The sequence below is a fragment of the Clytia hemisphaerica genome, unplaced genomic scaffold (genome assembly GCF_902728285.1).
Source record: "Clytia hemisphaerica strain Z4C2 unplaced genomic scaffold, Clytia hemisphaerica genome assembly, whole genome shotgun sequence".
Classification (NCBI taxonomy): domain Eukaryota; kingdom Metazoa; phylum Cnidaria; class Hydrozoa; order Leptothecata; family Clytiidae; genus Clytia; species Clytia hemisphaerica.
The window spans coordinates 764,053-776,923 of record NW_027104543.1 but is presented as its reverse complement, the minus strand read 5'-3'; the positions used below and the strand labels follow the sequence as shown (position 1 = coordinate 776,923).

At 35.9% G+C, this 12,871-nt stretch overlaps 1 protein-coding gene across 1 annotated transcript; it reads left to right on the top strand.

The window, feature by feature from the left end:
- Positions 1-2,093: 2,093 nt before the first annotated feature.
- On the top strand, positions 2,094-12,871 carry LOC136822662 (histone-lysine N-methyltransferase KMT5B-like). The gene is made up of 7 exons (XM_067078952.1): positions 2,094-2,506; positions 7,450-7,559; positions 7,723-7,889; positions 8,893-8,912; positions 9,400-9,536; positions 10,129-10,253; positions 11,809-12,871. The coding sequence occupies exons 1-7, from the start codon at positions 2,189-2,191 to the stop codon at positions 12,612-12,614; spliced, it is 1,683 nt and encodes a 560-aa protein (XP_066935053.1). The 5' UTR covers positions 2,094-2,188; the 3' UTR covers positions 12,615-12,871.

The following is a 12,871-nucleotide window of genomic DNA, read 5'->3' as shown; positions in this document are numbered from 1 at the left end:
AGTCCGAGTTACAACAGACAAGCACCTTCTCGAATCCAGGGTTTATGTGACCCCCTTACGCTAAACAGTAAACTCGCTATTGATAAACTAATGGATGCGTTGACGATCGGTTCCTCCAGTTTGTATATGGTACTCTGGCCTCTTTACGTCGCAGAATCGTTTAATGGCCCTGGCTAGCGAGTCTGAGAGCTTAGACAGTTCCAGCTCACAAATTTTATAAGAACACTGGAAGTGGCTTGTGATTTCTAAGTTTTCATTTCAAATCAAAGAGAAAATTGATATTTCATCTTATCCGAGCTGTGCGTGATACTCACACACACGGTATGTAATCAGCCCGCCCAGTACGATGGCCCACAAGGCTCAAAACACGCACTTCTAGTTTTTACGCACTTCCAGTTCTTATAAAATTTGTGAACTAGAACTGTCTAGGGTCAATGGCCCAGAAGGCTCAAGTGACACTGCGCACTTCTGACTTTTTGTCAGGGCGGGAAATTTCCAAGCGAGCGGCCCGCGCGAAGAATTTTTTTTTCGGTCTTTAAAATGAATGACGAGTTACGCAAAATGAGTTAAAATCTCCGAGTTGTTCATATCAAGAGTTACAGGTTAAAATTTCTGAGTTAAGTGCTGGTCAGTAAATCCCCCCCCAGTGGCAAAAATCGGGGAAGCAAAAAGTGAGCAAATATCAACTTTGTTTTTTTTGCCTCCACGCTGCTAGTATTTTCCACCATTGGACCAACCTAGTGCATGAAAATTAGAAGTTTTGAGCCTTCTGCTGTAAAAATAACTCGAGAATTCAAGAATCTGAAGGAAGGAAAATAGCTCGAAAATTTAAAAGAAACGAAACCGAGTTAAAAAAACGAGAAATGGACTTACTTGAATTAAGATACCATCAGAGATTTTCATCGGAATTTTAAAGTCACGGAAAAAAACGAGCTACAAAATTGAGAATGACGTCATATAGAAAGTAAAAAATGACGTCAAAATTTCCGAAAAATGACGTCATAACTCGGTTTTTTAACTCGAGATTTCCGAGCCTCTTCGCTATTATTATCATCAACTCATTTATTACAACTCGGTATCTATTTTGCTGACCAGAACGGCTATCTTTCGAGGGGACTTTTGCGTCTCTAAAATATTTTTAGAAGTGCGTAGTGTTGTCACAAAAAAACTCGGAAGTGCGCAGTGTCTTGTGAGCCTTCTGGGCCATGACCCTAGACAGTTCTAGTTCACAAATTTTATAAGAACTGGAAGTGCGTGGTGAGCCTTAGGGGCCATCGTAGCCCAGCCCCCGCGCCATTCATCTTATTCATTTATCTGGCACCCAGGTAGTGAAATTTTCATTCGACACGCTAAAGCTCTGAAGGTCGGGAAAATTTTCAACATCTGAAGGTTTAGATTACGGAACTTTGCAAGACCGCGTCAAGGGAGGCCTGGTAATCCCAGCCCTCGTTTTTTTCGGGGATTGGCGGGTTCAACCGAAATATTTTCAGCTTTACGCGCAAGTGTAGTTGAACCCGACTGGGGATGCTGCACATCAAAGGCCGACTATCATTCCTCTCCTTTATAGCCCGGGGCGGGGCCACTTATAGCCTTTTTGATAGACTGGATGGCGCTGATAAGTGGCCCGGCGTAATTTGGCAGGCTTCATTCATATTTTGGCTCGCTTTGCTTGAGGTGGTAGCAAATACATGAACTAGATCCAGTCTCTTTTTGGAGAAAAACAAACAGAAAATCATGTACAATAGACCAATTTCTTTCAAATTTTGGAGCTATTTTCATGTTTTTTTATGGTTTCAACTTTCATAAACTTTGATGGATTTTAACATACTCTGTATTTTATTGTTATGTTGACTTTCTTATAATTTTTGAAACTTCAAGATGGCGATATCCTCTAGTCTACTTCACTAGACTCAGTGCCATCAAAATCGTCAAAAAGCAAAGTTCAATCTCTTACTTGCATTCTTCTTTAGAGCTTTTAGCGTGGGCGGCCGCCAATCCGCCATCACGATGCGGGCGCGCGCGGGAAAAGTTTTTTGACTTTTTCTTCTCTCACGCGAACGAAAAGAGATTGGTAATGAGTCTGGCTGTCATTCACGGAAAAAAGCCATCACATTGTAAATCGAATGTCTTCGATAAAAACACGGAGAAAATTTTTGAGGCGGATTGGGTAAAAAAAACAACAAAAATAATGGTCATTGAAGCTTCAAGGGCTGAAAATCTTCAACTCGGTGAAAAATGTCATGCCAGAGTACTAGGAGAACAAGATGATTTGGCAAGTTTTTACATTTTGGATCCAATGCTTGGCTTTGAGACTCATAAAATGAAGCTTGTACCACTTCCAAAAAGAAAACCCGATTTGAAAGCCGTGAAGAATATCGTCTCGTTGTACCGAAAGTATGGTGACGAACATTCAGTCCTCAATGAATTGATCATCTTACTTGGTGAATATTGGAATGCTTATTGCAGGAATAACATCATATCTGATATGATGGGCTTAAAAGAACATGTAAGTGTTATATTCGTTTTCAATCGAGGTGAATCGATTCCTCTTGCGCAATGACGAGTTGTTTTGATCACGTGACCTTCGGTAGATAAGGAAAAAAGGCTCTTGTGTTGTGTAAAACTTTCCTCCCAGATGATGAAAGAAACCTTGAAATCTGAACTTTGGCCCTCCCTTAATAGCAAAAAAGATTGCTCAGATGACTGATACAAAATCTCAAAATTTAAAATGCTATCTATGAGGCCAGACCTACGTAATCAATTAAACTTTTCGAACTAATCCCAGAGCCAGACGGTACTGTAAGTTCTAATGTCGACATTCCTCATCTAATTCCGACACCCTTTTCGGAGATAAGAATAGCAGGAAGGTTTTCCCTTCTGACCACTAAGTAAAGAAAAAAAGTTTCAATCAAGGATTCCGACCTTTCAATACACCTTTCCTGTAATTCGTAAAACAGAATGTGGATGCATTATTTTGATGCTCTCCCACATGCACCGTTTGGTCTCTACAAACCTAGACATAACTAATCGAACAATTCGAATTAATTGAATTTAGTCGAAGGTATTCGCAGTATTAGAATGCGATTAATCGAACTAATAGAAATCAGAAAAATCTTGGAAAATTCAACTAGTTTGATGAATTTGATAAGTCTTCAATTAGTTCGATTAGTTCGATTATTGTTCGATAAGCGTTCGATTAAGGTTCGATTAATATTCTATCACTGTTTGATTATAGTTTGATGACTTTGAATAAAGTTTGATTATTTTGTTTTCTTAAATGCGCCACCATAGCGGCAACTACAAGCGTGATTTCCATTTACTTTAAATCCCAGAGAGGTGAAACACTTGGATGGGAAATAAATCTACTTAATTTTCCATTCGGAACACCCGTGCGTGGCTTTTGCACAAATGCTGGAATCAAAGTATAATCGAATGTTAATCGAAGTAAATCGATCAATAATCGAAGTAATTGAGAAAAAAAGTTGGAAAATTCAATAACTTTGATTATCGTTCGATGGCTTCGTAGGGTGTCCACGGGACCTTGAAAACCTTGAAAACCTTGAAAATGAACCACCTAACCTTGAAAACCTTGAAAACTATCAATTTTCTGGGAAAAACCTTGAAAACCTTGAAAAATCGTTAAAAACCTTGAAAAGCACTTCTTCCTATTCATCCTTTTATCATACAATTTTTCAATAGGGCAGTGGCGAGTAACTCTTATAGGTTCAGATTAGTTTTGAGTTTGAGTGCTAGATTTTTTTCATTCATTATATACTGTATACTATATTACATGTTTTTCTTTATAAGCAAGCGTATGTCCCTTGGTTAGGCTCGTGTATGCTTAAGTTCTCAAAGCATTCAGGCATAGCTTATGCTTATTATATGCTTATGAATCATGCTTATGATTCACCTCGAGCCAAGTTTTTAGTGAAATTTCAGAAATTTTGTAAAAATTTGTTCAGATTTTGGGAGCAGTGGAATGTAGGAAACCAGAGGAAACCGTGGAAAGTCTTTTTTTTACTTGACCTCTACCAAACCTTTTTAAACAGATAAAACAACTGGAAAAATATTTCAGGCTGACATGCTTATGTTATGTTTAGGAATTCTGCAAATCTGAGCCTTCATATGCTTAAAAACGTTATGCTCATAAAAAAAACAACATGTATGTTGGTTATTATCATGAACATATAAAGTACTGGACCTCTAATTCCTTTGTATTTTTGTAATAAGTACTGCTAGTTCGTTGCCCTCTCTTAGAAACATAAAATGAACAATAAATTTGGATGATATAGCTCTTGGGAATACCTTGCTAACGACCTCAAAACTTGGACTAAAGTCTCTGTTGTTCTACTCTTCTCAAGTCTTTTATCTATATCATCCGACTAATATTTCTAAATTTTGACTCAAAAGTATGGAATAATTTCACATCAGTTTGGGGTTCAAATTATAATATTCGTAAGACACAAGGCTCTCAACTTTGGCTTACTATATCTTCAAGTCATAAAAAAGTGATTCAAAAGTATACACACAGTTGAAATTCTGAATTTAGCGTTGAAAAATGTTTATAAAACTATGTTTAGCAAACTTATGAAAAAATTTCGTCAAATTTCACCGGCTCAATACTCGTAAAAAAATAAATTTGCCGGTCTCGAAAATCTATTCGCCTAATCTAACTTATTTTTATCCAGACATTCAATAAGTGAAGGAAATTTCCAAAAAACTGTCTCCCGCGCTTAAAACATTTAGAGAATTCCATATTCACCTGTTTCTGTTGCAATTCTGTCGCAACGAATGCAACATATTCTTTTATCATTAGCTGAGTTTTTCTCACTAGTTTTCAGTTTGCATGAGCCCTAAGAAATCGACTGTTCCCCAATTTTCAAATCGCTTCAGGGCCGTTCATCAATAAATAATTTCCTTAAAACAACTCTTTTGCCGACTGATTTTTGTAGAAAAAAAACAATCAAAAACAAGGCCTTTTTTATCAAAATCAAAATTTTCTCTCGTCGGCCACTGTAAACATTTGATTTTTGCTTCTTTCTTTATTTCTACAGTTGGAAGACTAGGGAACTGGAGTCAAAAATTCTTTTTGTGGTATCGTTTTCGAGAGGGAGATAGGAATTTAACTGTGGAAATAATTCCCCGGCCACCAAAAGCGAATAAATTTGCCGTCCTCTATTTTTCTTTCACCAACCACTCTGAAAAAAAAACAAAACCACTGTAGAGAGCCATGTCAACTGAGTATCAAAAAACCTTGAAAAGTGCCAAGATCTTTGCCAAAAAACCTTGAAAAACCACTTAAAATGCGTTGTTACTAAAAGTGGTAACGGTAGGTAACGATAGGTAATGACAGAGCTAATGGTTCCGGTGATTTTGGGAGAACCTAACGACTCTGGTTAATCTATTCAAGAATTTTGGAAATCTGATGATTGTACAGCAGGATCTGATCGTTCTGGTGAATATGACTGCGGAGATAATAAATCCAATCGTTTTTATTGTAAATTGGTGTTTGTGAATCGCCATCATCGCCTCATCGCCGAAAGTCAATACCCCTTGAATCGAAAATTATCGATGGATTTCTTATAAAGATGATGCTTACAAAAAATGCACAATCCCTAACTTGCATTCACCTGCACAACAGTACCATTGGTGAGTGCAGCATTGCATTCACCAGTACATCATCATCGATTCCACCATTGAATTCACCAGAACCATTGATTCCCCATCATTGCATTGACCAGCACCATTGATTCCATCATTGTATTGACCAGCACCATTGATTCTATCATTGCATTGACCAGCACCATTAATTCCATCATTGCATTGACCAGCACCGTTTATTCCATCATTTCATTGACCAGCACCATTGATTCCATCATTGTATTGACCAGCACCATTGATTCCATCATTACATTGAACAGCACCATTTATTTCATCATTGCATTGACCAACACCATTGATTCACCAAAGCCGTCAAATCTTTCAGTTTATTCACAAACACCAATTTACAATAAAAACGATTGGATTTATTATCTCCAGAGTCATATTCACCAGAACGATCAGATCCTGCTGTACAATCATCAGATTTCCAAAATTCTTGAATAGATTAACCAGAGTCTTTAGGTTTTCCCAAAATCACCGGAACCATTAGCTCTGGCGCAGAAACTTACAAATTTTGATAGTTCGACACCTCAGGGCCACCATTTTCAGCTTTTTCCCCATCGTTACTTCGTTACTTTTTCGTTACCCCTCGTTACTTGTGTTACTTCATCGTTACCAACTGTTACTTCATCGTTACCTGTCATTACCTACCGTTACTTGTCGTTACCTATCGTTACCTACCGTTACCACTTTTAGTAACAACGCTTAAATTGACTAAAAAAATCCGTAGACACCCTGCTTCGATTTATTGAGAATCAATCGAAGGATAAAATTTGGGGGAAACCAATTTTCCAATTTTGAATAGGTGAGGGGGAAAGTGAAAATTTGAATAGTAAAGGGGGGAAAAAAAGAGGGGGGAAAACATCGATAGTTGGCAAATTTGGTGGGGGGAAGTGTGAAGTCACTTCGACTTTATCTCAGCAACCAAGGTCAGTCCACATGATATCATGTGATTAGATCATGATTGAAACATTAACCAATTTTCGTTCTATTTTGTCTAGTATTCCTTTTGCAGCAAAATTTTACGTTTGTGTCAGGTTGAAATTTGAGAAATTTATATCGGTATATGGGGGGAACTGATATTTTCAGAATTTTCTGGGGGTGAGCAAAAAACCCTGGAGGACACTATGGTACTAAATTTGGTCTTATTTGTTTGGATATTCGTAGTCTAAACTTAACTAATGAACTCTTCAGATGACTGCAAAGTTGAAAATTGTTAGAAAAAAAAATATTTTTCAGAAATTTTGGTTGCTAGGCAACCTAGGCTGGTTGCTAGGAGCAAATATCATTAACTTTCGATTATGTATTCTTCAGACTCTACATTTCATATGCTTTCAGAAAATATATAGTTTTACAGGTGTATATAAAACCATCAAAAAGTCATTCTTCATCGCATTCGTGTAGGTGTCAAAAAACCCTAAAATACCAAAATAATGTGCGGATCCAAAGGGTTAACAAGCAGTTCTTAAATCTACATAATAGGCTAGTACACTTCTTTTGACGTATAAATGGCCATGCCAAAGGCCCCCAGTTTTTAACGCCAAACTTATGTCCTTTTTGGAGTTGGACATGCCATAAGTTACACGAGAACCATGGAGGTTTGGCCTAATAAAGGGGATTTTGAAAAATTTAGTGCAAGATGGCTGGAAAATGTACGTAAAGAAAATGAAGATTTTTTTGCAGAAATATAATGAAAATCTATATTATATCTGAAATTAATTATTAGTAGCTCTCGCCTTGCATGATGAGTACAATATATTCAAAGTACATATCTTTTTTCAATTTCAGCTTTTAAGGTATATGCGTATATTCGATCCAAATGCTGGATTTGTAATTGTTGGATGTCATAGATATTCATCTGAAAGCAACGGTGGAAAAGTTCTAAGCACAAGAAAGTGGTATGGTTTTTAAATTTATCTATAAAATTGTAAACCTTTTCAATTTATGAAGCTATCATGCAATGACTCAAATAGCTAATGAATGTCTGTATAATTAATGTCTGATGGATTTTGTTGATTTTTTATTTAGATGTATTTTCAATTTTGTTGATTTCTGATGTAGGGAAAAAGGAGAAAGAATTCTGAACCTGGTTGGCTGCATAGCAGAATTGACAGAAGAAGAAGAAGATGAGCTACTACAGCCCGGTCAAAATGATTTTAGTGTTATGTTCTCTACAAGAAAAAACTGTTCACAATTGTGGCTTGGACCTGCTGCTTTCATGAATCATGGTAAAAAAAGTTTAAAATCTAAGTCAGTTTATTTACTGTCAATATACCGGGTGACCCACGAAAAAGTTCGGACCTTTCTCGGCGTCTTGAGGCCGAACAAATGTCCCAAAGTGCTCGGAATTTTGGTATTTAAAAAGTAGATATCCTAACTTAAAATTTGAGCTATCACTTTTTAAATTTGACCAACTAGTTCTCTACTTATGACCTTTTAAACTCAAAATTCACTTTTCGGAAAGTGTAAAAAACACGTAAAAAAGAGGTATTAAATTAATGCAATCAATTAGAAAATCTCTTATAAATTGACTCATTTAACGAGTTTTATGACATTAATAATTATTAAAACACTTTTGAAAGTAGTTTTTGTTTTAAAACAAGACTATTTTTATCAAAAATTGGCACTTTCAAGGATTTTCTCAAAAACTGTATATCAAAAACGTCTAAAAATACCTAATTTGATACCCCTTTTTTACCTGTTTTTTACACTTTCCGAAAAGTGAATTTTGAGTTTAAAAGCTCATAACTAGGGAACTTGTGCGTCAAATTTAAAAAGTAATGGCTCGGATTTTAAGTTAGGATATCTACTTTCTAAATAATAAAACTCCAAGCACTTTGGGACATTTGTTCGGCCTCAAGACGCCGAGAAACGTCCGAACTTTTTCGTGGGTCACCCGGTATATGAAATTGTATATAGTTTCGAATATAGAACCTGACCTGTGTTGACAAGAGCGAACAATTGCCATAGTCTACTTGACTGATTGATGTTTATTTTTCACTACACCATGTTTGCAAAATTCGCAAAATTGCTTTCTACTAAATCAAAACATTTTATTTTCAGAAATAATTTAAACATTGTATTTATGTCTTTGTTAGGTTTCTAATTACTGAGAAAAATGTCCGCTAATTTTATTAGGTCTCTTGGTAATATTTTGTAATTCATTCATGACACAGTCTTCCCAAGATTCGTTTGGAAAACTTAAATACTTACTTTTTTCTTTTGTTTTAGATTGTCGGCCAAATTGCAAGGTAAGATTATCAAATCTAACAATTTCCCGTACAATTATAATCTTTGAGCATGAAATTATTTCTAGTTCTTCTCTAGTTATTGTAGAGTTTTCACAGTTAGGCACACACTGGGACTCTAACCCGATTGTCTTAAAATCATGTTGTTTCCGTAACTCCTCGAAAATTGCCAGAATGCCGAAAACCGACATAAAACGGGTTTCCTTCATTTTTTCTCGATTCTTACTCAACAAATTTTCGTGAGTTTTTGCACAATTTAGCAAAATGTGACAGAGCCAGCCTGATTTCCAAAAAAAGAATCTTTTGCAATCGCCAGATCCAGCAATGTCAATTAGAAAATGTTTTTTGGGATTTTCTCATTAGTTTTCACTGTTCTTTTGTTTTGTTTTTTTTAATTTATAGTTTCTGTTGAATAGCAAGGAAGGTCTATAAAAATGTCACTTGTAAATAATAAAATTCTAAGTTGAAATTCTTCTATTCTTGTCTTTAGTTTGTGTCAACAGGCCGTGATACAGCATGCATCAAAATATTGAAAGAAGTTGAAATAGGGGAAGAATTAGTTTGTAACTATGGGGACGACTTCTTTGGGGATGATAACTGTTTTTGTGAATGCATCACTTGTGAGAGGTACGATAATATACCACCATCTTATGTTAGGAATTCATTTAGTTGAGAACCTGTGAGAACTCCTTTTTTTATTTATTTGGAACAAACATTGCAAATTTTAGGTCTTGCCAAAAGATATAGGTGAACTGTAATCAAGCTTGTAAGATTCAGAAAATTTCAAATTCATTTTAATGGCAGTATATTACCTTTGTCTGTTTAAATAAAGGACTTTAATAAATCACTATTTCGTTAGCCAATAAAGGGATCAAACTAAGCACATGGCGGTATCCCTCGAATTTTAAGGGGGCACCCCCTACTGGAGAAAAATGCACATGGCTCTGATCTCCAAAATTATCAAAGGGGTAATTTTTGCAGGACTTAATTTTGCAGATAAGATTGTCGAATACAATATTTTGCAAATTCAGTGTCAAACTCACTGTTGATATTTATTAATGAAAACCGCTAATTTGCACTTATTGACACCAGTGAGCCAGTGATACCAGTAATAATTTCTTTTGAGAATTTTACAAATAGAAACCACCTGAAATCCAAAATATTTCATCTTCAATCCTTTATCTCATTGAAGTAATTAATTGGTGTTGTTTCTACTCAGGCGAGGAACAGGCGCATTTTCGAAAGAGACAAATGAAGAAGGTAAAGAAGAAGAAAAGAAGATTGGGAAATATGGTTTACGTGACACTGACAAACGAATATCCAGGTTGAAACGCTTGAAAGAAGGTCGGTATTGACAACCCTGTAAGGGGTTTGAGAAAGTCTCAATTATTATTGGGCTTTTAGTCTTAGGGGGGGGCTCAAACCTTTTTACCAAATAGATTTATCATTTTGTGTCATTTTGTGTTTTTTTGCTTGCTTTTTGGACCTACCACCGGTGGTCCTATAAATTAACCCCTGTCCGTTCGTCCGTCCGTCTGTTACCAGCTTTTCTCAGGATTGGCTCATTAGTTTTTTCTGATTTTTTGGACTATGATGCAAAATGGCAATGCCCAGAACGTGACGGAGCCCGATTTTTGAGAAAAAATTTATTTGGGCAAATTTGTGCCAAAAACTACCTAAAAATAGGGTTTTTTGGACTTTGTGCAAAATCCTGTGATTACTTTTTTCTGATTTTTTGTACAAAGATGGAGGGCAAGATTCTCTAAAGAATGGCTGAAGTGGTATTTCCCGGAAAATTCTTATTCGCCTTAAAAAACGGATTTTCGTATTTTGGGGAAATTCCCTTTAACCAAATAAGAAAATATAGCTTTTCTCAATGTTTACTCATTATTTTTTCTGATTTTTTGCACAATGATGCAAAATGGCAATGCCTAAAATGTGTCGGAGCCCGATTTTCGAAAAAAAAAATGTTTGGGGAAATTTGGGCCAAAAACTGCCTAAAAATAGGGTTTTTTGGACTTTGTGCAAAATCCTATCATTACTTTTTTCTGATTTTTTTTACAAAGATGGAGGGCAAGATTCTCTAAAGAATGACTGAAGTGGTTTTTCCCGGAAAATTCTTATTCGCCTTAAAAGACGGATTTTCGTATTTTGGGGAAATTCCCTTTAACCAAATAAGAAAATATAGCTTTTCTCAATGTTGACTCATTATTTTTTCAGATTTTTTGCACAATGATGCAAAATAAAAATACCTAAAATGTGACGAAGCCCGATTTTCAAAAAACATTTTTTTCCGGCCGAAAATGCCGGAAATATGCCGGAAAAACTGGTTTTTTGGCATTTTCTCAAGATTTTATCATTAGTTTTTTCTAATTTTTTGCTTAAAGATGCGTATTAACAATGCCCAAAACATGGGCGAGTTCAATTTTTGACAAAAAAAATTTTCCGGTTGAAAATGCCAGAAATCGCCGTGTTTGCAGATTTTCATTGGATTTTTTCCTTATATTCATTTCTATGTTTTTTACACAAAAAAATTATTGATAACAATGCTCACCATCAACCATGATTCAATTGTCAATAAAACTGATTTTTGCGACCAGAACTTTCTATTTATTTTTTCCCTACAACCCTTCCCTCTCCCCCCATCAACAATCAATGATGAATTTATTGCGTTATGCATTTTCGCTAAACGCTATATTTTCTGACTGATTTTTTTTCATTTTTCTCCTCGCATTGCTATCTAACTTTCATCATCAGGTAGGTCCATTCAGCATCTAGCTTGTTTTGTTTCTAGCGATATGTTCTTTGAAAAGAAAAATAGTTTTCAGTTTAAATAGCCTGCTATATTTTGATACTGTAGTCTTCGGCTGTTAACAGTTCCCTCATTTCTTTCTTTTAGAAGTCTCAACGGACGAAGAATCACTCAGTCAAAGTAATTCTCCAACTTCATTTAGCAAGACCTACTTGATGCGAACCAGGAACACCTTAGAACAGAAGAAAAAACGAGAAGAGAAACAAATCACTGCTGAACTCAAAATGAAATATGGCACATACATTGATTTAATACCTGACTTGAAAGACCTTCCATATTTTGAGTTGCTATTTGTTGAACGCGAAAACCGTAATCGTCCTGTTAGTATTCCAATTATAGATAAAATGAAGGCTAATGAACAAATGCCAAAGAGATTTTCACTGCCTTACGGGAACAAGCCAAGTGGTTCAGGCGGTACGAAAATGGAAGATCGTGTGAGCACTTTGAAAAGAACTTGGTCATCTAGCAATATATCTGAAGTTTCAACTTCTAGTGCTGATACCTCTGATATTGATGACGACTCTTATGACTACCACCGTCGATCTCCTTTAATAAGGCGTGAATTCACATCCTCTGTTTCCAGCGAGAGCTTGAAATTGACAATTAAACTGAAACCGACAGTGACCTCCCGAAACAGAAAAGCGTCTTCCAGCAGTGAAACGTCTGTAGAGTCTTCACACAGCTCATATCAAAAACGAAAATCGATTTGTACCCCGAAAGGAGTTCGCTCGTCCGCAAGATTAAGATCGGGGTTGGTAAGAGATCAGGTACCAGATAGCTCTCATTCCCATTCATTTACCTCCTCAAAGCACCACCACCATAAACATTACACCACTTCTTTGTCTAAGCGAAATCGTATTATCATCCAAAAGAAATGTGCTTGTTGTCATTGAGAAATTACTGTAATTAATTCACGTGGATCTGTGCGTCGTAAGAGATTTCATTCATAATTGGCACTTTAGTTTACTATGATGAGGTACTGTTTATTTTGTCGCGCTCACTCGTTTCCAAGAAATGGGAATCTTATCACGAAAAGTGAGCTTGTATTTGTCTTTGGAAACCATGTCAATAACGAGTGCACACTTAACATGAATACTTCAATAGAAAATCAAAATGATGAAAAAGGAAAACATTAATTTTATTGGTTAAA

What these genes read in the sequence shown, in the direction of transcription:
- LOC136822662 (XM_067078952.1), top strand. Translation starts at nt 2,189, where the DNA reads ATGGTCATTGAAGCTTCAAGGGCTGAAAATCTTCAACTCGGTGAAAAA. An exon ending in ATTGTCGGCCAAATTGCAAG is followed by an intron (nt 8,913 to 9,399) that starts GTAAGATTATCA and finishes TCTTGTCTTTAG; the next exon opens with TTTGTGTCAACAGGCCGTGA. An exon ending in GTTGAAACGCTTGAAAGAAG is followed by an intron (nt 10,254 to 11,808) that starts GTCGGTATTGAC and finishes TCTTTCTTTTAG; the next exon opens with AAGTCTCAACGGACGAAGAA.